This window comes from Phyllobates terribilis, unplaced genomic scaffold, assembly GCF_046119375.1.
Source record: "Phyllobates terribilis strain yellow unplaced genomic scaffold, ASM4611937v1 Scaffold_1__5_contigs__length_1240528914, whole genome shotgun sequence".
Lineage (NCBI taxonomy): Eukaryota > Metazoa > Chordata > Amphibia > Anura > Dendrobatidae > Phyllobates > Phyllobates terribilis.
In genome coordinates this window covers 892,237,618-892,261,059 of record NW_027362761.1, presented here as the reverse complement: position 1 = coordinate 892,261,059, position 23,442 = coordinate 892,237,618, and the positions used below count along the sequence as shown (strand labels likewise).

Sequence of the window (23,442 nt, the reverse complement as noted above, 5' to 3'; positions counted from 1 at the left end):
TTTCACACTTTTTTGTTAAGTATATAATTCCACATGTGTTAATTCATAGTTTTGATGCCTTCAGTGTGAATGTACAATTTTCATAGTCATGAAAATACAGAAAAATCTTTAAATGAGGTGTGTCCAAACTTTTGGTCTGTACTGTATACAGTGATATACAGAAAATGAATTTCACGACACTATCAACAAATGGCTTCAAACACATGCACACTATAGCTCAAAAAAGTCAACTTAAAGTAGTTGTTCAGTTTAGAAATCACACTTCTCCATTCTCTGAGAATTTTACATTTTTAGACCAGTTTCCCCAGTTAGGATCCTCATCTCTAGACCAGACTAGAAGAGCATATGTAGCTCTACACAACTTCTCTCCAGCATTACACAGTTGATTTGAGTGTACGCTGTGTAATGCCTAATATTCCTTGTTGGGGCGCTGCTACGGATTTGAACACTTTCTTCAAAGTTTCCTCCACAGATTATGTCCCAACCAGAGAACACATCATAATGACCTTTTTGTCTAGAGGCCTTATTAAAATACAACATTGTTTAAAGAAAAGAAACACTTTACCTGCTAAAGAAAAAGTATGTATACCAGGCTTTTTTTGTATGTACATAGCTATAGTCTTATCGGTCAGAACGTATTTTGCTACAGTCAATGTTCTAAGGAAATCAACAAAAATTCAGTTACATAACAATAACATTTTCACTTAGTATTAGGTTTGATTTTTGGTGCCCAAAACCACAACTTCCCTCATTTTGTGGTAAGCTGCTTTTACTAGTCTGACATACAGTACAGATCAAAAGTTTGGACACACCTTCTCATTTAAAGATTTTTCTGTATTTTCATAACTATGAAAATTGCACATTCACACTGAAGGCATCAAAACTATGAATTAACACGTGGAATTATATACTTAAAAAAGTGTGAAACAACTGAAAATATGTCTTATATTCTAGGTTCTTCAAAGTAGCCACCTATTGCTTTGATGACTGCTTTGCACACTCTTGCCATTCTCTTAATGAGCTTCAAGAGGTAGTCACCGGAAATGGTCTTCCAACAATCTTGAAGGAGTTCCCAGAGATACTTAGCACTTGTTGACCCCTTAGCCTTCACTCTGCGGTCCAGCTCACCTCAAACCATCTCGATTGGGTTCAGGTCTGGTGACTGTGGAGGCCAGGTCATCTGGCGTAGCACCCCATCACTCTCCTTCTTGGTCAAATAGCCCTTACACAGCCTGGAGGTGTGTTTGGGGTCATTGTCCTGTTGAAAAATAAATGATGGTCCAACTAAACGCAAACCGGATGGAATAGCATGCCGCTGCAAGATGCTGTGTGTAACATACCTGGCGGTGCCCTTGCATGGTGGTCCATCTCCCACTGTGCAAGAGCGCGCACTTGATCTCCAGTCCAGAATGTCTCTCTGGCTTCCCTCCATGCTGTCTGTTTGTGTCTGTTTCTGCTGCTTAAGGGCGGCGCCCGATCACTTCCTGCTTTTTGTACCTGCTGTGGGTCACACCCCTTGTGCGTCCTCAGCCTATTGCTGTCTGTTACCTGGTATATAACCCAGCTGCTCCAATCAATCCCTGCCTGAGCATTGTGTTTCATTCAGTGTGTGCTTGCACTCTGAAGGTGCCAGGTCCTGTTCTGTGTTCTCTTGTCTGCCTATCCTGGAGGCTGTATTTCCAGGCCTGTCTGAACACGCTCCTAGCCTGTTCCTCCCGCCTTCTAGGGGCCGATTACCTAGACCCGCTCCTGTATCTTGTCTGTCCTGTCTGAACACGCTCCTTGCCTGTTCTTCCCGCCTCTCTGGGGGCCGTATTCCCAGACCCGCTCCTGTATCCCGCTGCAGTGTCGGTCTCTTCCGTACACTCAGTTCCAGTCTGAACTCTCTCCTATCCTTTACCTGTTTTGCCTCTATGTCCGTTCCTTTCCTTTTTCTGCAGAGTCTGAACTCGTACCTAACTCCTGCTTGTTGTCTCTGTACTCCCGTTTGTGTGTTTGTGGTCCACTCGCTACTTCACTGCAAGTACCTTGTGGGTATCTGGCTCTGCCTTTCCCTTCCTGTCTGTTCCGTGTGAACAGAGCCCTGTTCCCCCTGCTCAGTCTCGCTCCGCTCTGACTCCTTTGCTCACCGCTCCGGCAGTCTCGCTCCGCTCTGACTCCTTTGCTCACCGCTCCGGCAGTCTGGCTCCGCTCTGACTCCTTTGCTCACCGCTCCGGCAGTCTGGCTCCGCTCTGACTCCTTTGCTCACCGCTCCGGCAGTCTCGCTCCGCTCTGACTCCTTTGCTCACCGCTCCGGCAGTCTCGCTCCGCTCTGACTCCTTTGCTCACCGCTCCGGCAGTCTCGCTCCGCTCTGACTCCTTTGCTCACCGCTCCGGCAGTCTCGCTCCGCTCTGACTCCTTTGCTCACCGCTCCGGCAGTCTCGCTCCGCTCTGACTCCTTTGCTCACCGCTCCAGGCGGTCTCGTCCTGCTCTGACTCCTTTGCTCACCGCTCCAGGCGGTCTCGTCCTGCTCTGCTCTTGCTCACCGCTCCAGGCGGTCTCGTCCTGCTCTGCTCTTGCTCACCGCTCCAGGCGGTCTCGTCCTGCTCTGCTCTTGCTCACCGCTCCAGGCGGTCTCGTCCTGCTCTGCTCTTGCTCACCGCTCCAGGCGGTCTCGTCCTGCTCTGCTCTTGCTCACCGCTCCAGGCGGTCTCGTCCTGCTCTGCTCTTGCTCACCGCTCCAGGCGGTCTCGTCCTGCTCTGCTCTTGCTCACCGCTCCAGGCGGTCTCGTCCTGCTCTGCTCTTGCTCACCGCTCCAGGCGGTCTCGTCCTGCTCTGCTCTTGCTCACCGCTCCAGGCGGTCTCGTCCTGCTCTGCTCTTGCTCACCGCTCCAGGCGGTCTCGTCCTGCTCTGCTCTTACTCACCGCTCCAGGCGGTCTCGTCCTGCCCTGCTCTCGCTCACCTCTCTGGGCGGCCTCACTCTGCTGTGTTTGTCTGCCACATCTGTGGTTCTGTTCCAGAGTCCCAGTGTGTACTGGGTCCTATCCCACCTGTGTTCCTACCTCCTAGTGCCTTCCTGTCTGCACTCTAGCCGTGCTTGCCTGTACCCCCCTGCCTGCATACCCGCCTGCCCGCATACCAGTCGTGCCTGCCTATTCCCACCAGTCTGTGTGCCAGCCTAACCAGTCTGTTCCTGTATTCCCCTGTGTGGGTCAACAGCCGTGTCCGGGGTCTGTCCTGGAGTAGCACCTGGTCCCTCTGCTCGGTTCCTCCTGGGTGCACTGGCGTCGTATGCAGTCGTGCGACCCTGGTCGGATCGGGTGAATACCTAGTTACGCCCCTCCAGGCATTCACTCTCCGGCACGGTCCAGTGGAATCACACGCACACGCCATTACACTGTGGTAGCCATGCTGGTTCAGTATGCCTTCAATCCCCAACAGTGTCACCAGCAAAGCACCCCCACACCATCACACCTCCTCCTCCTTGCTTCACGGTGGGAACCAGGCATGTAGAGTCCATCCATTCACCTTTTCTGCGTCGCACAAAGACACAGTGGTTGGAACCAAAGATCTCAAATTTGGACTCATCACACCAAAGCACAGATTTACACTGGTCTAATGTCCATTCCTTGTGTTCTTTAGCCCAAACAAGACTCTTCTGCTTGTTGCCTGTCCTTAGCAGTGGTTTCCTAGCAGCTATTTTACCATGAAGGCCTGCTGCACAAAGTCTCCTCTTAACAGTTGTTGAAGAGATGTGTCTGCTGCTAGAACTCTGTGTGGCATTGACCTGGTCTCTAATCTGAGCTGCTGTTAACCTGCGATTTCTGAGGCTGGTGACTTGGATAAACTTATCTTCAGAAGCAGAGGTGACTCTTGGTCTTCCTTTCCTGGGGCGGTCCTCATGTGAGCCAGTTTCTTTGTAGCGCTTGATGGGTTTTGCAACTGCACTTGGGGACACATTCAAAGTTTTCCCAATTTTTCGCACTGACTGACCTTCATTTCTTAAAGTAATGATGGCCACTCGTGTTTCTTTACTTAGCTGCTTTTTTCTTGCCATAATACAAATTCTAACAGTCTATTCAGTAGGACTATCAGCTATGTATCCACCTGACTTCTGCACAACACAACTGATGGTCCCAACCCCATTTATAAGGCAAGAAATCCCACTTATTAAACCTGACAGGGCACACCTGTGAAGTGAAAACCATTTCCGGTGACTACCTCTTGAAGCTCATCAAGAGAATGCCAAGAGTATGCAAAGCAGTCATCAAAGCAAAAGGTGGCTACTTTGAAGAACCTAGAATATAAGACATATTTTCAGTTGTTTCACACTTTTTTGTTAAGTATATAATTCCACATGTGTTAATTCATAGTTTTGATGCCTTCAGTGTGAATGTACAATTTTCATAGTTATGAAAATACAGAAAAATCTTTAAATGAGAAGGTGTGTCCAAACTTTTGGTCTGTACTGTATATAAAACCCAAACATACACAGTAAGGTTCATGTCACTTGGTGTATATATACACACAGTGTACAGGCTCACCACGAGAGGTGGGGAGTTCTCCTTCAATGGAAGTCTTCAACAGAGGCTGGACAGACATCTGTCTGAGATGGTTTAGTGAATCCTGCATTGAGCAGGGGGTTGGACACGATGACCCTGGAGGTCCCCTCCAACTCTAACATTCTATGATTCAAAAGTTAGCGCATGCATTTGCAATGCATTTACATAGCCTGCTAGCTGTCCATGCAAATGTAAAAATTTTACTTTCATTGCCACCTTGTATTTCAACATGTCAAGCTCTTTTATAAGGCTAATCCAACAATTAGGTCGAAACATTGTTAAAATATATTCCGTCACATATTTATTTCATGGTATAAACCAATCGGCAGGGTCTCAATAGTAACAGTGACGTGCACTGGTGACAAACTGTAGGGAGAATATGTCCATTGTCATAGATGTGAGCATTAAGTGAAGTTAAAGCATTTTTCATTGCGATATGTAAGGGCGATGATGCATCAAAGATTCTAGTTCAGCTCGTCTGACAAGAATCAGGGTGCACGAGTACAGGCGAAAGATGAGGCAATGATCATACATCAGGCATAGGATGGAAGCACTTGTAGATTTTATATACTTTGCCATTTTGAGATATTCCTTTACTAAATTAGATAAGGCATGGAAACTAAATCCCTCCGTTGAAAATTTTGGAATGAAAGTGACTGATCCCTTTGCTTGGGTACTTCATATTAAAAATGGAAATTTGTGCCATTAGTACATAAAACAAGAGTTATAAAAAAAAAAAAACAAAACATTTGTTTAGAGTCTCATGGTGGGTTTACACATCATGATTTTCCAAATCACCAATGAAAAATTATAGGCAAAGTATAGGATGGCCATATTCTTTAGTCCCACACAGCATGTGAATCTTCATGGCCAGCGAGCGGTCAGCCAGCCAGTAGTGTCCATCAGTGAATTAAAATCTCGTAATGGGCTGCCGCCAATACACTGAGCAGGACGCTCGTACACTATACAGCCAGCTCATGCAAATGACGGAAAGCACTCACTTGTGCTCTTTATCCTACATTTGTGACTAATGACAGCAATTACATCACTTTGTCACAATAATAGTGAACCAACATAATCTGTAATCTACATGGACTCCGATTGGATTAAAACTCTCATCACTTTGAGTTTATACATAAAACTTTATTAAAATGTAAGATGTAGTAACAGGAGTGTTCTGTGTTGCTATAGAGACCATTTATGATTTAGATTTATTTGCATTTATAAACTTATTTAATGAGCTGAGCTTTTTTCACACTAGCCAATTATTGTTATGAACTCTTATGACGATATCTGGGAAGGTGGAAAACAGCACAGAATGACTGTTCAAACCTTGTACAGTCACTCGGTGCACCCTTGGCGTGGCCAAACATTTCCCATCTTCTTGTTTTCTATACATCTCCACCCTTCTTTGGATTTAAAGCCAAACAGAGAAGAGGAAGGGTGGAGATGGAGGAAAAACAAGGTGGGAATATGCAGTTAAATGTTTGGCTACGTCAAGGGTGCACTGAGCGTCTGCACTTGGTTTGGACAATCATTCTGTGCTGTCAGACTGACTTTAATGTCTCCATTGGCCTTTGACAGTAAGAACAGTACTCTTAAAAAATACAAACAAAGGAAACTTGAAAGACCCAAGATCCAGTAGAAAATAAATCACAACTGATCACAGCTCTTGTAAGAAAGGAACCCATGATACCAATGTGAACAGAGCCAAACATTGAACTAGTACTAGCCCTGATCTACAAGGCAGGCTTCTCAATCCTGAAAGAGTGGCTTACTTGAGTCTTTCCTTTTGTCTTGATTTAACTTTATTACTCTATAACCTTAAAGGCACATAAAATAATCTGAAGTTTTACTCAACCTCCTCAAGTGCAGTGCTGCCTATCCTTAGCTACTCCGGTCTTTGTTGACCACCTGCAGCAGTGACTTCATGTCTATAGAGCTCATAACTGCAGAAGCCAACCAATGGGCTCAGCAGCTCTGCCAATGTAGAAGGCATGCACTGCTGTGCCCAGTGACTGGTTGCAGTGCTGTCAACCAGACGTCATGTCTACAGTCGGTCTGTTCGTAAAAACCGGAGCAGTAGTGGAGATCTCTAACAGGGATCTCGAACAGACACAGAATATGTGCATAGTATTTAGACCCTCCCATCATTTGTGCAACAAATATTTTTATACTGAAATATGTCTTGAAGTGTGTTTCCCATTTTAAAGATGGTATAGCGATAGGAAAAGTCACCATTTTATGACCACCAATCCTAAGTGTAAAGGATTCACAATCGCTGAATCCTCTTCTCTGTTTTTCCCTTGCATAGCAGTGCTGTGGGCCTCACTGTGCATGGAAACACACTTATGCTGCCTCCCCATTTTTCTCAAGGTTATGGAATCCCAGAAGTTGGATCATCACTGATCAGAAGGTGATGGCTTATCAAAGTGATATACATCACTAAATAAAACGGGAAAAAAAACCTTAACACTTCAATTGTGATTGTGTTTGTCTATTTGAAAAATATTTTACTGTGTTTGTACGATCTTTGAAAATGCTTCACATTTTTTAGGATCTGTGGCGGGCCAAACATCTACCGATCCTATAGTGATAGCATATCCTAGTGATACGCCATTACTTTAGAAGTTGGAAATAACCTTTAAAGATAACCTGTCATGTTGAAAATGGTATCTGGAGTGCAATCATGATGTTATAAAGCAGTTTCAGTAACACTTGCATTTTATTAACTGAAATCTCTAGTGTTATTATGCAAATGAGTCCAGAGGGCGGTCCTATTCAGTGACTGACAGCTATCTCTGCATGCACAGTCATACCAGGAATACTGTCAATCACTAGTAGGACCACCCACTGGACTGGACATGTATACAAACACCAGGGATTTCAATGAATAACATACAAGTTATAATGCATCTTTTGAACAAAACCTGCTCATTCTGCTCAATTTTTCCTTGTCTATACAAGTACCATGCTGTCAACAGATCAGACTGCATGGTTAACGTGACAGGTTCCCTCTAAATAAAGGAATTACAGGTACAAGAGCCGAATAAGCAATAGGACAGAGGGACTGGAAAATCATTGTGGACAGGCAAACAAAAGCTACGCAACCGGTGGAAGCATGGACTTTTTATCGATACAGATCAAGCACAACCACTCTACTGTAGAGCATTAGGAGCAAGCATTCAGCAAATGTCCTCACCATCATCTGAGTACACGAACTTGACTTCCTTTTCTAAATTGAACACTCAGAAAAAAGGGGGACAAGAAACAATAAATGAGTAAGGATATTAAGAAATAACTAAATAACTACCTGGGGTTACTACTGATAGGACGGATTGTGGCATATAAGAAGTCTGTCACAGAGCTTTATTCGGTTAGGTAATGGTCACTTGCTAAAATAATTATTCTTTTTTTAATCAATCAATATACTACATGATCTGTATCTTGGTACTGAGTTCCTCACAACATTCCGCTATCATAGACAATAAATGCGGAGAATACAAGTGTGAATATCGAAAAGGAGTAGGGAAGATTTGGAGAATTTTCCTTCCAAGTTAGGAGAGAATGTAGGAATTTTATAGGGAATCTGTCCATTACTTCATCTTGGCATTTTAGAGAAACCAGTTGTAAGAGCCAGGGACGTTAGGGAGAGAGACCTGGCTAGTCTGCCACTGCCCCGGGCCGGCTGCCCCCCGCACTGCATCAGGTGATTGACAGGCATGTCTCATGTGTGACATAGCGAGACACCTAGGAATCACTGGGAGAAGCTAGCAGGGTGCAATGCCAGACTAGGCTCCTTTAACAAACCGTATCACAACCCTGCTTTTATAATTGTTGAATAGAAAAGTGCTGAATACTTTTATGTAAATCAAATTTGTCACCCAATGCCATTACATGTCACGGATTATATATCGTCTGCCATAATAGCGTTATTATTTACCGTATTTTCTAATCATCAATGTAGAATAGAAAACATATTTAGCTTTTTTTTTGTTCATTTTGAAAAATAGTCCTTAAAATCTCCTTTAGGCCAGTGTTCCCCAATTCCAGTCCTGAAGTGCCAGCCACAGATCCTGTTTTTTGGATTTCCTTAGTATTGTAGAAGTGATGGAATTATCACTTGTGTAATACGAAGGAAATCCTGAATACTGGGTCTGCTGGTGGGCCCTGAGGACTGGAGCCAAGAAACAGGACTTTAGGTGGGGAAAAAACGGTCAGGATTATTTGAATTATAAAGAGGGTCCATTAATGCGATACAATAGTAGCCTGCTGGTCCAATTGTGCGGTGCATATGGGTTCCCCATAAGATCAGTAAGTGTTAATGTTCCTGTCACTAGTATACATAGACTGAAAGTATCTTCATTTCTAAAATATACATGTACATACCGTTGCTGCTGAATTGATCTAAGTTGACAATATTGTGGCATTTGTTACAGAGGTTGTCCAGGACTAGGTTATTGAAGACATCATCAATATTAGACTGATGAAGGTCCGCCACACTGCACGCCCACCGATCGGCCGTTAGCAGGTCCTGCAGCCGCCAATTACACATAGTGTTCAGAGCCAGAACACCACAGTGCCATACATTATGTAGTGGTCATACTCGGGTACTGCAGCTCAGCTACTATTAAAGTGAATGGGAGCTGGTGCAGGGTATCAAACCCCCACTGTTCTGATCGCAGTCTTGGACAATCCCTTTCATTAGTCATTTCTCACCTAAACACATGGGCCTATCCATTCCTCTTCCAGAGAGGTTCTGCAGCAGTTTGAGTGTTAAAAGGAATAATCTAAGGCAGCACTCCAGACATCTAATCTGCAGGCCCCTATTGTGAAACGGTAAAGTTCTTATGATCTTTGGTTATTCTGAGAAGCTGTAAGAAAGCCACACATGGCTGTTTCCTCAGCAATAACAGCATATAATAGCCCTCGTGTGTAAACACAGATAATATGGAAATTGTGAGAGCCCTACTATACAAGACATTGGTGTCTAAGCATAAACCACTAGTCTCAGTCTCTACAGACTAATCTCCTGTAGCTCATCAGTAAGTGCTTAGACTTAGGCCATATAGCTTCTGAATAAGTACTACCAAAATCAAAAGATCGGTTAAAAAACTAATACATAGTATATGCACACTGACATCAAGTTAGTAAAATGAAAAAATACAATATGGCGTCAGGTTTACATGGTTAAGCTTGTTACCTAATAATCTACAGTCTGATACTGTACATGCAATAAACTATTTTATATGCCAAAAATGGAGAATTGAGGACAGATGTACAGTAAAGTGTCCCTGCCATTATATCATTAGGACTTAAATATTAGGACACCTCAGTGATGAAGTTTCCAAAACCGGTAGGGTCCATGCGGGTACAGCTGCAAGAATCCTGTAAATATTAAGAACAGAGTTTTACGTTGCATAACTTACCTTCACTCCATCGGGTTTCTTCAATAAACTTCTCGCTGCTGCAAACAGATGGGAGTTTTATGTTAGGGATACAGTACAAAATATCATTAAATTCACAGATTGGCTGGAAAAATATGTTAATTGGAAGAGCAGATAAACCAGTAATCAAACTAGTGATCAATAAAAAAGACCTGAGTTTAATGAAAAAAATAGATGAAAACACAAGATTTTACATATATGCCATAAATGACCCATTTATCAATGGCAATATCATGGGGGAAAATGTGTGGTCTGCATTCCATAGGTCACAACAAGTTTTATTAATCAGTCTATGTACTGTAGGTGTATGAGGATTTATGAGGTCTATTATGGAATAGACCAAACCCCAATGCACGTTTCGTATTAGCTTCTTCCAGGGATTATGTAAAACGCGAGTTAGGGTTTTGGGCTCTTTCTTATCCATTACTTACATCAGTATTTGTACTGGTGTCTCTCCCACTTTTGGACTCTATTCATCTTCTTATATTTGACCAGGTCATTTGACCACTTTGCCTATCATAATATTTGTGTAGTTTTGTACATTGTGTATTGTACATTTGTAATTTTGAGGTTATTCTGGTCTTATTCCTGGGTGGCATAGATCTCTGTGTTCCATAGTCTCTTATTGCATGTTTTTAATCATGTATATTTCATGTCTCTTTATCAATTACAAATAAGTTATTTTTAATTGGACCCTTTGCTTCCATTTTTGTAGGTTTTCTTTGACGGGAGTGCCCTAAATGTACTTTGGCCTTATATAGGCATCTACTGAGTAACAAGCCATTCTCAAACCTCAAGCCTTGGGTGCCTTAAAAGGTGTTGTCCACCTTTGTTGACAATTTTTTTTATTACTTAAGTGCATGTATAGTGGAGAAAAGAAGTATTTGATACACTGACTATTTTGTAAATTTTCCCCCCTACAAAGAATGCAGAGGTCTGTAATTTTTTTCGTAGGTACACTTCAACTGTGTGAGAAAGAATCTAAAAATAAAAACCAGAAAATCACATTGTATAATTTTGAAATAATTAAATTGCATTTTATTGCATGAAATAAGTATGTGATCACCTACCAACCAGCAAGAATTCTGGCTCTCACAGACCTGTTAGTTTTTCTCTAAGAAGCCCTCCTACGCTGTGATCATTAACTGTATTAATTGCACCGGTTTGAACTAATTACCTGTATAAAAAAACACCTGCCCGCACACTCAATCACACTCCAACCTCTCCACCATGGCCAAAACCAAAAGAGCTGTCTAGGAACACCAAGGACAGAATTGTAGACCTGCACAAGGCTGGAATGGGCTACAGGACAATAGGCAAGCAGCTTGGTTAGAAGGCAACAATTGTTGGCACAATTAATAGAAAATTGAGCGCCATCTTGTGTTTCTTCCATCTTCCTCGGTCTGTGGCTCCATGCAGGATCTCGCCTCGTGGGGTAAGGATGATTCTGAAAAAGGTCAGGAATAAGCCCAGAACTACATTGCAGGACCTGGTCAATTACCTGAAGAGAGCTGGGACCACAGTCTCAAACATTACCATTAGTAACACACTACGCTGTCATGGATTAAAATCCTGTAGGGCACGCAAGGTCCCCCTGCTCACGCCAGCACATGCCCAGGCCGGTTTCAAGTTCACCAATGACCATCTGGATGATCCAGAGGAGGCATAGGACAAGGTCATGTGGTCAAATGAGCCCAAAATAGAACTTTTTGGTATCAACTCCACTTGCCGTGTTTGGAGGAAAAAAAAGAGTACGAGTAGAACCCCAAGAACACTGTCTCAATTGAAAAGCCTGGTCGGAAAAACAGCATACTTTGGGGTGCTTTTCTGCAAAGGGGACTGGACGACTGCACCGCATTGAAAGGAATCATGTATCGCGAGATTTTGGCTAACAACCTCCTTCCTTCAGTAAGAGCACTAAAGATGGGTCGTGGCTGGGTTTTCCAGCATGACAATGACCCGAAACACACAACCAGGGCAACTAAGGAGTGGCTCCGTAAGAAGCATTTCAAGGTCCTGAAGTGGCCTAGCCAGTCACCAGACCTGAACCCAATAGAAAATCTTTGGAGGGAACTGAAACTCAATGTTGACCAACAACAGCCCCAAAACCTGAAAGATCTGGAGAAGATCTGTATGGAGGAGTGGGCCAAAATCCCTGCTGCAATGTGCAAAATTGGTCAAGAACTACAGGAAAAGTCTGACCTCTGTAATTGCAAACAAAGGATTCTGTACCAGATGTTAAGTTCTGTTTTTTTGTATTGTATCAAATACTTATTTCATGCAATAAAATGCAAATCAACTATGTAAAAATCATAAAATGTGATTTTCTGGATTTTTTTTAAAGATTATGTCTCTCACAGTTGAAGTGTACCTATGATAAAAATTACAGACCTCTCCATTCTTTGTAGGTGGGAAAACTTGCAAAATCGTCAGTGGATCAAATACAGTTATATGAAAAAGTTTGGGCACCCCTATAAGCTTAATGTTTTATAAAAATTGGTGTTTTAGCAACAGCTATTTCAGTCTGATATATGTAATAACTGTTGGACACAGTAATGTTTCTGCCTTGAAATGAGGTTTATTGTACTAACAGAAAATGTGCAATCTGCATTCAAACAAAATTTGACAGGTGCATAAGTATGGGCACCTCACCAGAAAAGTGACATTAATATTTAGTAGATCCTCCTTTTGCAAAAATAACAGCCTCTAGTCGCTTCCTGTAGCTTTTAATGATTTCCTGGATCCTGGATGAAGGTATTTTTGACCATTCCTCTTTACAAAACAATTCCAGTTCAGTTAAGTTTGATGGTCGCCGAGCATGGACAGCCCTCTTCAAATAATCCCACAGATGTTCAATGATATTCAGGTCTGGGGGCTGGGATGGCCATTCCAGAACATTGTAATTATTCCTCTGCATGAATGCCTGAGTAGATTTGGAGCGGTGTTTTGGATCATTGTCTTGCTGAAAGATCCATCCCTTGCGTAACTTCAACTTTGTCACTGATTCTTGAACATTATTGTCAAGAATCTGCTGATACTGAGTGGAATCCATGCGTCCCTCAACTTTAACAAGATTCCCGGTGCCGGCATTGGCCACACAGCCCCAAAGCATGATGGAACCTCCACCAAATTTTACTGTGGGTAGCAAGTGTTTTTCTTGAAATGCTGTGTTTTTTTGCCACCATGCATAACGCCTTTTTGTATGACCAAACAACTCAATCTTGGTTTCATCAGTCCACAGGACCTTCTTTCACAAAGAAATTGGCTTCTCCAAATGTGCTTTTGCATACCTCAGCCGAATCTGTTTGTGGCGTGCTTGCAGAAACGGCTTCTTTCGCATCACTCTCCCATACAGCTTCTACTTGTGCAAAGTGCGTTGTATAGTTGACCGATGCACAGTGACACCATCTGCAGCAAGTTTATGCCACAGCTCTCTGGAGGTGGTCTGAGGATTGTCCTTGACTGATCTCACCATTCTTCTTCTCTGCCTTTCTGATGTTTTTCTTGGACTGCCACTTCTGGCCTTAACAAGAACTATCCCTGTGTTCATCCATTTCCTTACTATGTTCCTCACAGTGGAAACTGACAGGTTAAATCTCTGAGACAGCTTTTTGTATCCTTCCCCTGAACAACTATGTTGAATAATCTTTGTTTTCAGATCATTTGACAGTTGTTTTGAGGAGCCCATGATGCCACTCTTCAGAGGAGATTCAAACAGGAGAACAACTTGCAAGTGGCCACTTTAAGTAGCTTTTCTCATGATTGCATACACCTGGCTATGAAGTTCAAAGCTCAATGAGGTTACAAAGCCAAAAAAAGTGCTTTAGTAAGTCAGTAAAAAGTAGGTAGGAGTATTTAAAACAAGAAAATGATAAAGGTGCCCATACTTATGCACCTGTCAAATTTTGTTTGAATGCAGATTGCACATTTTCTGTTAGTACAATAAACCTCATTTCAAGGCAGAAACATTACTGTGTCCAACAGTTATTACATATAACAAACTGAAATAGCTGTTGCAAAAACACCAATTTTTTATAAAACATTAAGCTTAAGATTAATAGGGGTGCCCAAACTTTTTCATATAACTGTACTTATTTTCCCCACTGTATTTCTGGCTAAAAATTTTTGGAAGTGGGTTCATTAAAAATGTTCCGCTGTTTGCGTTCTATAGCCTCTGTGCTGCACTGTCTGTTGCTGGCTGCAGAACGAAAAGGATTCAACTCAGGAGTGAAACTAAGCACAGGTCAGGTAGAGTTCCTGAACTATCAGTGCAGAGTATTGTCAGGCAGAAATATAAGGACTGGAAGAAATGGTGTCACAGGGATCATCTCCCTCAGCAAACCCTCCTCTATCCTCCATCTCACTGTGCTGTAAATAATGCTGTGTTCATTAATGTGCCTTTGCATTAGAACTGTGCTGTCCTGTACTACTGGGTAGACGGCGAACTGCTGTGCTGCTAAGGAAACTGTACTGTTTGTCACTGGAGCCTGTTGCTAATAAGACTTAACTTGCACTGGCTGTGCAGCTGCTTATTAAATGCTACTGTTCTACCGTTTATGAGGATTCTTGTCAAGTGTGTCTGGTCAGCAAGTGAAACAACTTACGTGTCTGTGCCTGAGGGTCAATTCCCCTGTGTGCCTGAGAGAAGCTGCAGCACATGGTCTATGGTCGCCCTGAGTAACGGTTCCCCCAGGATTCCAAAGAATTCACGTAACCTGTCTCGCCCTATCTGAACCTAGCGGCGTGCGTGTAACAAGAACTTCTAATTATTGTGTCTTTTGCTGAGCTTCTCTCATCTCATTTCTAATGACAGACCCCATTACAGCTATTTGCAAGGAAAAAAGCCTGTAAAAACCAAATGGTGGAACATTTTTAATTAAACCAAACAGCAAAAATTATATTTAGCCCCAAATACATGCATTTAAGTGGCTTAGAGATGTGTCTAAGATGTTTGATAAATATAGCAGACATAACTGAAGATTAGTACAGCATTTTCTCATGACAGCTTACAAGCTGCAACATATTTATGAATCCATCCCAGTATATATGTATTTTATTTTGTATGCTAGCGGATGTTGCACGTAAGCTGATTTCAGCCGTTAGTAAGTTGCTGCACTGTATTATTGTATACCAAATGTCACAATGAAGTCACATGGCATGTGATAAATATGGCCATTTATGCAATATGCTCTTTGACTCAGCAGAGAAATGATGAATAATTCAGCAACGCTTCACAACAGTACAGAAACAATTCTTCCATAAATGTATTTAATCATAATAAATACTCCAGAGAGAACAAAAGTAGATTAATTTAGCAGTGCACTGGAAAGCTGGCGGGTGTAGCAATGTGGAGCAGATGCAGCAGTCGCAAAATATAGAGAACCCCATTTTCAAAGAGGAATCAAGCTCATGCTGTCAAGGATAAATCTGTGCCCTATTAATGATTTATTAGGATGACGAAGATGAGAAGAGACCGAAAAAGCATTTACTCCATCCATTACCACCAGAGTAATATTTATATACCGCCTGGCCAGCAGCTTTAAACATAGCATTGTCTTGCACTGGTGGGAAATGGGTAGCACAGGGACTTTGATCTGTGCATTTGCTTCCTTCAGTCATCTAGGCAGTACCTTAAAGGGAACCTGTCAGGTCCCCCATGCCCTCCAACCTAGCAGCATTCCCTGCCTAATCAGCCCTGTACAACGTAATTCAGTTAAATAAATGCTTTAAAAAAGCATTTATAATGTCCCCGTTTCCTATGCTAATGAGGGCTTTGACCGGTCGATGGGGCGTTAGTTGCCCCTGACTAGTCAATCCTGTTTCCATGTTATCACGCCCCTGTGGGTGTGATAACATAAATTGCACGAGACTACGTCATCGCCAGCTCATGGAAATCTCACGCACATGTGCCGCACATTTCAGCAGCGTCACTGCGTCTCTGAAGTCAGGTGTACGCTTCCTGGCTTCAGAGGGGCATTGGGCATGACCAGAAGTTCAGAAGACTGCTTCCGGTCATGGAAAGAGATTTGCACGAGGTGACAATGACGTTGGCTCATGCAAATTATGCTATCACACCCACAGGGGCACGGTAACATGGAAAGAGGGCTGACTAGTCAGGGGCAACTAACGCCCCATCGACCATAGGAAACGGGGACATTATAAATGCTTTTTTAAAGCATTTAAGTAAATTATGTTATACAGGGCTGGTTAGGCAGGCCTGTGCGTTGAACCCCCTCCACGACCCTTCTATGGGAGAAAGACTCCGTGACTCGATGGCGCCTGCGCAGACAATCACGGAATACACTAGTCTGTGATTTTCTGTGCAGGCGCCGTCGAGTCACTGAGACTTTTTCACATAGAAGGGAGGATCATGGAGGGGGTTCAAGGTGCAGGCAAGTGCGTGATTACAGCTCCGCAACTACACGTCACAGGTCACTATGCAGGGGAGGGAGTACAATCATAATGAAGAGAGGAGGTGGGCCTGGAAAGAATCATTAACAAAGATATAATATAAGATTTCACAAAACAAGACCATTAATATGAGGCATACAGGTAGGACTAGATTAACATTTCTACCACCTGTATGCCCATATTAATAGGTTATATACGTCCCAGGGGTGACAGATTCCCTTTGGTGTGCAGTGTGAATGACATTTCTCCTGATTACAAGGAGCTTTCTGACGTTTCATCAATTATAAAGTGAAAAAAAAGCTCCCAATATTTACGCAGGAATGCTTATTGTGACTGATAATCCCGGTTTACATCCATGTCGAAGGCTGTGTTATGAGTTTCAACTGAAAATTCTGTTATACATGATTGGAGCAATACCACTGTATGCATTGTTATGGCTCCATCATGCGGCACTGTTTATGATGCCAATGTGAACAGTGCCGAGTGCTTTAAATATAAAGTACTTGGATCTGTTTTACTAAAATAGCCGAACTGTGTAAATACTAAAGAAAGAAAAGCATTCTGTCTGGGTGTTAAAAGTAGACGTGTCTAAGCCGATCATTTGCTGCTTTAGTCTTGAAGGTGTATCTATTGGAAATTCTTTCCATACAAGCGGTCTCAATAAACTAGAATATTAGATTTGTGGCAATATCACTGCGCCCCTATAACAGTTTTTCTTTATTCCTTTCCATATTTTCTGTGCATCATTAATCAGGTTACAGAAACCGAATAGAAAAGTTGACAGGAGTTTGAAACATTAAAGGTGTAATAAAAAATAGATATTAGTATTACAGATGAGAATAGCTAAGCAGTTATTGAGGACAGATTGGTACAATCGGATTTTTTTCTAGCAAGCCCAGATTAAATGTATAGAGGTGAGAGGAATCTTCATTTTCTGTTAATCTTACCTCACATGAAACACAATCCACATAAAAAGGAAAATTAGAAAAAGGAAAATTAAAAAAAAAACAACACAGTTATAACCACAGTTGTATGAGCAGCTAATGTAAATGTCATGCAATGCAAACAAATGGATCATATTTAATGGGGAGTTAAGTCTCACTAAAAAAAACCTCATTGTCTGAAATTAGCTAAAAAAAAACAGAATATTAATATAAAATATAACGTATGCTCTATTTATACTGAGTGTAATGGAGCAATATAAGAGAAAACTGTCTCACACAGGTTAAATAATACATCTGCTCCTTTCAAATATTTAATAGGTCATTAAGGTAAAGAAATGAGTTTTGGAATTCAATGGAAAACGGATATTTTAACAAACTAAATATTTTAAATATGTAAATACCAAGTAAATTACAGCCACATAATGGTTATTGCAAGATCATTTAATAATTCATGTTTTACCACTCTCAGCATCTATAACGATCTCTCCATAATTCACAAATGGTTTACAAATTAGAAACTTTAGAACTGTGAGACTCCGAAATTACCCATTAAATATTTCCAAGGTGAACTCGCGCTATAACTAAAATGCATCGTATCTATGAAAATGCATAAATATATCAGACTGCTGGAATGAGAGGCGGCTTTACACTCCAAGGATTAGTAAAAGCGGAATAGTTACATGGAATTGGATGAAACTTCTTAAGAAATAGATTTTCTAAAGGGTGTAAAATAGATGTCTCACGCAGCAGGTTCTTTAACATTTATTGCACCGGTAGAATATCTAGTATTTTACAACTCAATATGGATCCAACCTGTTAAACAATTTCGCAGTCAGTCACTTCATTTTCTACTTTCAGTTCTAGTAGTGAAAACAGAATGTCACTTCCTAAACAGATGTCTACTATCAATATTGGGAATTTGTTAAAAAAAAATCCTAATTTCTCTACCACTTTAACCTGTCTGTGGCTAGCCTGATACATGTCTGAAAAGTATAGATTCTGGCTTCTATAAACGCAGTCTGAAAATAATACACCTATAATACTAGTATATAGTTTACAGGTAAGTACCAGGAATGCAACCGCAGTGCCATAATCTATGACTTCTGATGCGGCATACAAGACCATATACTGTATACTAATACCATCACATTATCATTAAAGAAGCAGGTTTGCAATTTTTGGTCTATATAGCACAATATAGTCTATTACTATGGAATAATTTAGTGGTTCTTGTGTCCTGCATATACTATTTTAGTCAATGTGCCAAATCTGGGTCATCGACCATCTTGGCTCCTTCTTCTCTGATGTGGTTCCCCAAAAGCAGTCTTCTGTACAGCCTTGCATCCTACATATTTTATCATGCCTCTGGTAGAGGGGATTGTAGTAGCATGATACTGCACATGCTCTGCTCGAAGGGCAGTTAATTGTACAGTTCAGAAAAATGCAACTTATGTTCTTTCGTAATACAACTTCCCTAACTCCCACTGCAGTCTATTGAATGTTGTACTCTATGCGATGAAGTTTTTCACTGCTCTCCCCTGCCTCCTGCTTGTAAGTGCTGACACAAAGCTTTCAATCACAAGCAGGAAAGCACGGCATAAAGCCTAGAGAGTCTTTCCACTGTGAGAAAACCCCGTTCTCAGGCACAGTTTGTATTAACCCAAAAAAAACAGACTGTGCTTTATCTAACATCGCTAGACTCCATTGGTGCTCCCAGTGTCTGTTATTGCCTTCAGCAATGACGTCACATTGATGGGTGAGCTCAGCGGCTCAGTCTACTCAATCAAAGCCATTGAGCTCAACGTATGTCATGCTGACCGTGCTGTAGACAATATCAGACATCGGGGGCAAAGAGGAGACTTCGAGCTGGATTGGGGGAAAGGGAGTAAAGCACAGTTTCTTTCTTTAAAAAATAAAGTGTGCCTAGTAAAAGGAGTTTTCTGAAAGTGGAAAACCCCTTTAAGACAAAAAAGTAGGAAAACTTCTTAGATAAGAAACCTACCTGAAAAATTATGCACTAGCATATATTATCAAAAAGTAAGATAAGCATTAAGATACTTCGCTGTCTATAGAAAATTGGCTATATCATCGTTAACCAGAAGAAGTGACCACTGCCAAACGTTTGATATAAATCTTTCGGTAGAAGTGCTCTTAAAGCCAAGAAGTATTGAAAAATATATTTCAATAGACAAGTAAGCAAAAAAATTTTCACCCATTAGTAAATCTAGTCTCAACACACATGAGAATACAAGTAAATTTTTCTGGGTATAGACATGGAGTTATGAGCAATATGTATTATCACATTGCACAGAAATATATACATTTTTGGTTTAATAAGAGAATGCCACCACAAATTGCCCAATTTATAAGCTTTAACAATTTTTGTGTTACCTGTTAATGTACATCTAACCGATACATTATAGTCTTGTGTTTGGCAAGCTTCGAGATACATAAAATGGCTTTGGATAACAATGAAAGGCTTCATATTCTATTTTGCCAACAATTCATCATCATAAATAAATTTGCCAAGACACCACACATTTAAAGGATTGTGATGGTAGTAACATGCAGACAGCAAATTCTTACAGTATGTCTAGACAGAAAATGGTTATGCAAAATAGTGAAAAGGGGTTGACCACTACTAGACATGTCGGCGCCGGTGTTCCAGAGAGTGACGTGATCTTTTGTGTCATGTGCAGGCTGCAGCCAATGAACGGCCGGCCGCTCATCAGCTGCAGCTCATCAACATTCAATAAGGGTGAACATTCACTCTGATGTAATAGTAAAGGATGTGGCTGACGACCGGCTGCTCATTGTCTGCAGTCTGTACATGACACAACAACATCACCTCACTCTTTAGGAACAGCGACGTCTACATTGCTGGAACGATTAGTCCTGACGCAATTAAGTAGTAGTGGACAACCCCTTTAAATTGAATAACCTGTTTATGATGAACTTCCTTTATGCGATTGAGTAATGAATGGTATACAAATAAGAAATATTGCTGAATAACTTGAACAGAACAGCAACAGCGGAGGTTTCAGTAATAGAAGCAAAAACAAAAGATAGTTTTCAAAAATGTTTTTCCTATTTCTTTGAGGGATTTCAAAACCAAACGGTGGCAATATTGAATAACCACAACTTACTAAATATAGAAAGTTTTTAAGTTATCTCCTATACATAAGGATAGGGGATTATTTACTGATGGCTGGGCATGCCGGACCATGGCATTATTTAGATGAGGCTAAGTAGAGCCCCAATCTCAAAATCAGTGGGGGTTCCAGCTGTCAGACCCACAGAGATCATCAAGTTACCGTATCTCCTATCATTTCAAAGTTGATAATCCATTGAACTTCTTAATAATATATTTAAGAGAACTAAGCTGAAATGTGATTTTTGTGGACACTTTTCTTTTTTTTTTAATTTTCTTAAGACCCCCAATACACATTAGACGAATGTTTATGGGGTGCCGTTTGACTGATGGTCGGGAGAGATGTCAATTTTGGACTGCCGATCGCATTGTTCTGCCGGAGATAATCCGCCAGCCGACGTGGCTTTCTCATAGAGAACATCTCGGCAAAATGAGAACTCCTGTATACAGGAGACATGGTCAAGATTGCTGGCAGTCAATTAATCGGTTGAAGCATCATTCGGCCGAAAGCAGTCTACTGTACATGGCCAGATTTAGAGATAGGATATTACTGTCTCCAGTGTCATTTTCTAATCCTAAGTGCTAGTTATTATTGGCATTAAAGGAAACAACTAACCAACGGTCATATATCATCCATCGTAAAATTTCAAGAATCTGCCTGGTTCAAGATCATCACTTGAAAACATTTGTTTTGTGGTCTAATGGAATATAGTGCCTCTATAATGCCAAGGCAAGCTTTCTTTGGAAAATATACATACAAAAGAGAATGTATAAGAAGATGACACAGTAGGGCATAAAAAAACTGATTTTTGTAATAAGTATATTTCTATCAAATTAATGTCCCGGGCTTCATCCAGAAGCAAGCAAAAAAGATGCAGCAGGAGAAAAAAAATCAAATTTCCAACTTGCAGCGCATCGATTTTTCTAGTTAGAGCATAGTAGACAATTTCAGATAAAAGTATAACCTAATATATTGGGCTGAAACCAGAACTACACTTGAGGTATAGAGTAGACTACAAATGTATTCCCAAACCAGTAGGGGGTGTAATATATGCCCCCGTATGCGGTTATCAGTACACAGTATATCACCACTGAATCACAATGGCAAAGAATTGCTTGAATAACCCTATATTTTAACTATTTGTTTTCTAATAAGACATGTAGAAAAAGGTGCAGATTGAAAATACCAATTATCCTTAAAGTTGTAATGATGGGTGGGGGGGTTAAATTATTTGTTTCCCAAATGGAAAAAAAACCATATTTAAAAGAAAGTTACTCCAGAAATCACATTATTTGCCTCTGGCCTTAGAAACCCTTGGTCATCAACTGACAACACAAAGCTCGGCCAGATACATATTTCCCCTTCAGCAACCACTGTAGGGAAATCATGTCCATTAAAATGGGAATTGCCAACCAATAAATAAAATATTGTAGAGGGTCAAATCAGAACAGGAGTTGCTGCTTCTAGTAGTTGTCCATGCTGCTTAATACAGGGGGATCCTTGTGAAGGTCTCCATCTATGACATCTAGATGCCCAAATAGGTCATACAGAAAAGGAGGTTTCATAGTAGGGATAAATCCTTTAACCCATAAACCCCTTCCCTTTATAATCTCCCATCCCTTGGTTTATGGACACAAGTCTTTTTAACGATACAATGTTATTCTGTAAAAAATGACTGGAAATTACAGTCAAGCAGGTTTTTTTTGTTACTTATGGAATGGCCTATTAAGATATTAAATATGTTACATATAATAAAAATACAACTTCCCGTTTAGCTTTTCATGTAGAAACTTTTAGTTATATCCTTGATACATGGGAAAAGATTATATGAATTGCCAACATACCTGAAAAGTTTCTTGTAGCGAGCATGGTGGTCAGTATAGCCCCCTTGAAGAGAGAAATTAGATATATTGAACCACAAGCATAGACTCCGTGAACAGACTGTGTCATAAAATTTCATGCATATTAAACAAGGTCAACAGTTAGGTCAATGTCAGGAGCGATTAACAAACTGATCCTTTGTATGGGATGCCATATATATTTCTACACAACTTTTAGTGATATCACTCACATTGTCTGACTGGTGAGCCAAGATCCCACCAGTAACATTAACTCTGTGGGGCCACTGTTCAGCTACATGAAAATATTACATTATCCTCATTCATAAATTATTCTCTGCTTTTATACACTGAAAAATTTGTTAAATGAAAGATGGGATTCTTCTTTTCTCGGCACATAGTGAATCAAGTGTATGGTACCAACTACTGCTCATATATGAGGGACAATGTCTACACCTGCACAGGGGGCCCACCAGGAAATTCACCTGTCCCATCGTTAGCCAGTCTGAGCCTGATCACACATGTGATCTTTATGAGTAAAACTGGTATGTTAATAACAATACGCTCATTTAGTAATGTATGATGGATGGTTTATTGTTGAAAGCTGATTAATGTTATTGTGTGCTACAAAGCTTATTTGACTACGTAGAAGGCCTCGTAGCCTGTCACAAGGGTGATTATTTCGTTTAAAGGGAGTATAGCTCCATGTCCATAAGGCATCAGACATTTAGATGGTCTCCTGCTTATACATTTTAATAATTTGCAATAAAGTCTAGATATTTTACAAGAGGTTTCTTCTAGTGTTGGATTATTTGATGTTACAGGGTGGATGGTGTCTAATGTTCTCTATACAATAGGAATATCATCCAGGAGGGAAGATTAGTGAGCTGACATTCAACGCGTTAATGGTTAGGAATAACATCGTGGATTAGCAATTGACTATATTTATAAAATTAATGAATGTCATTAACGATTCATCAGTAAACTTTCTACAATAATCGGTTTGTGTACTGTAATAATGACAATAATATAAAGAAGAAAGTGAACGTCAGTTATCACACCGAATCTGTGCTATATATACAGTGTAGTAAAGATTGTAGCACT

The 23,442-nt window shown here is 41.0% G+C and overlaps 1 protein-coding gene across 15 annotated transcripts in view; it reads right to left on the bottom strand.

Annotated features, from left to right (window-relative positions):
- The window catches only part of CAMK2D (calcium/calmodulin dependent protein kinase II delta), a 330,223-nt gene that overhangs the window by 44,790 nt on the left and 261,991 nt on the right, over positions 1 to 23,442 (bottom strand). For 5 of the 15 annotated variants that reach the window (XM_073639984.1, XM_073640000.1, XM_073640020.1 and 2 more), the window contains exons 12-13: positions 22,345 to 22,387; positions 9,976 to 10,013 (exon numbers count right to left, since the gene is read on the bottom strand). In XM_073639984.1, coding sequence (XP_073496085.1) covers positions 9,976 to 10,013; positions 22,345 to 22,387 — 81 coding nt within the window. Of the gene's footprint in view, positions 1 to 7,748; positions 7,782 to 9,975; positions 10,014 to 22,344; positions 22,388 to 23,442 lie in introns of all 15 variants that reach the window. The other 10 variants (XM_073639993.1, XM_073640010.1, XM_073640029.1 and 7 more) reach the window with 3 other exon arrangements.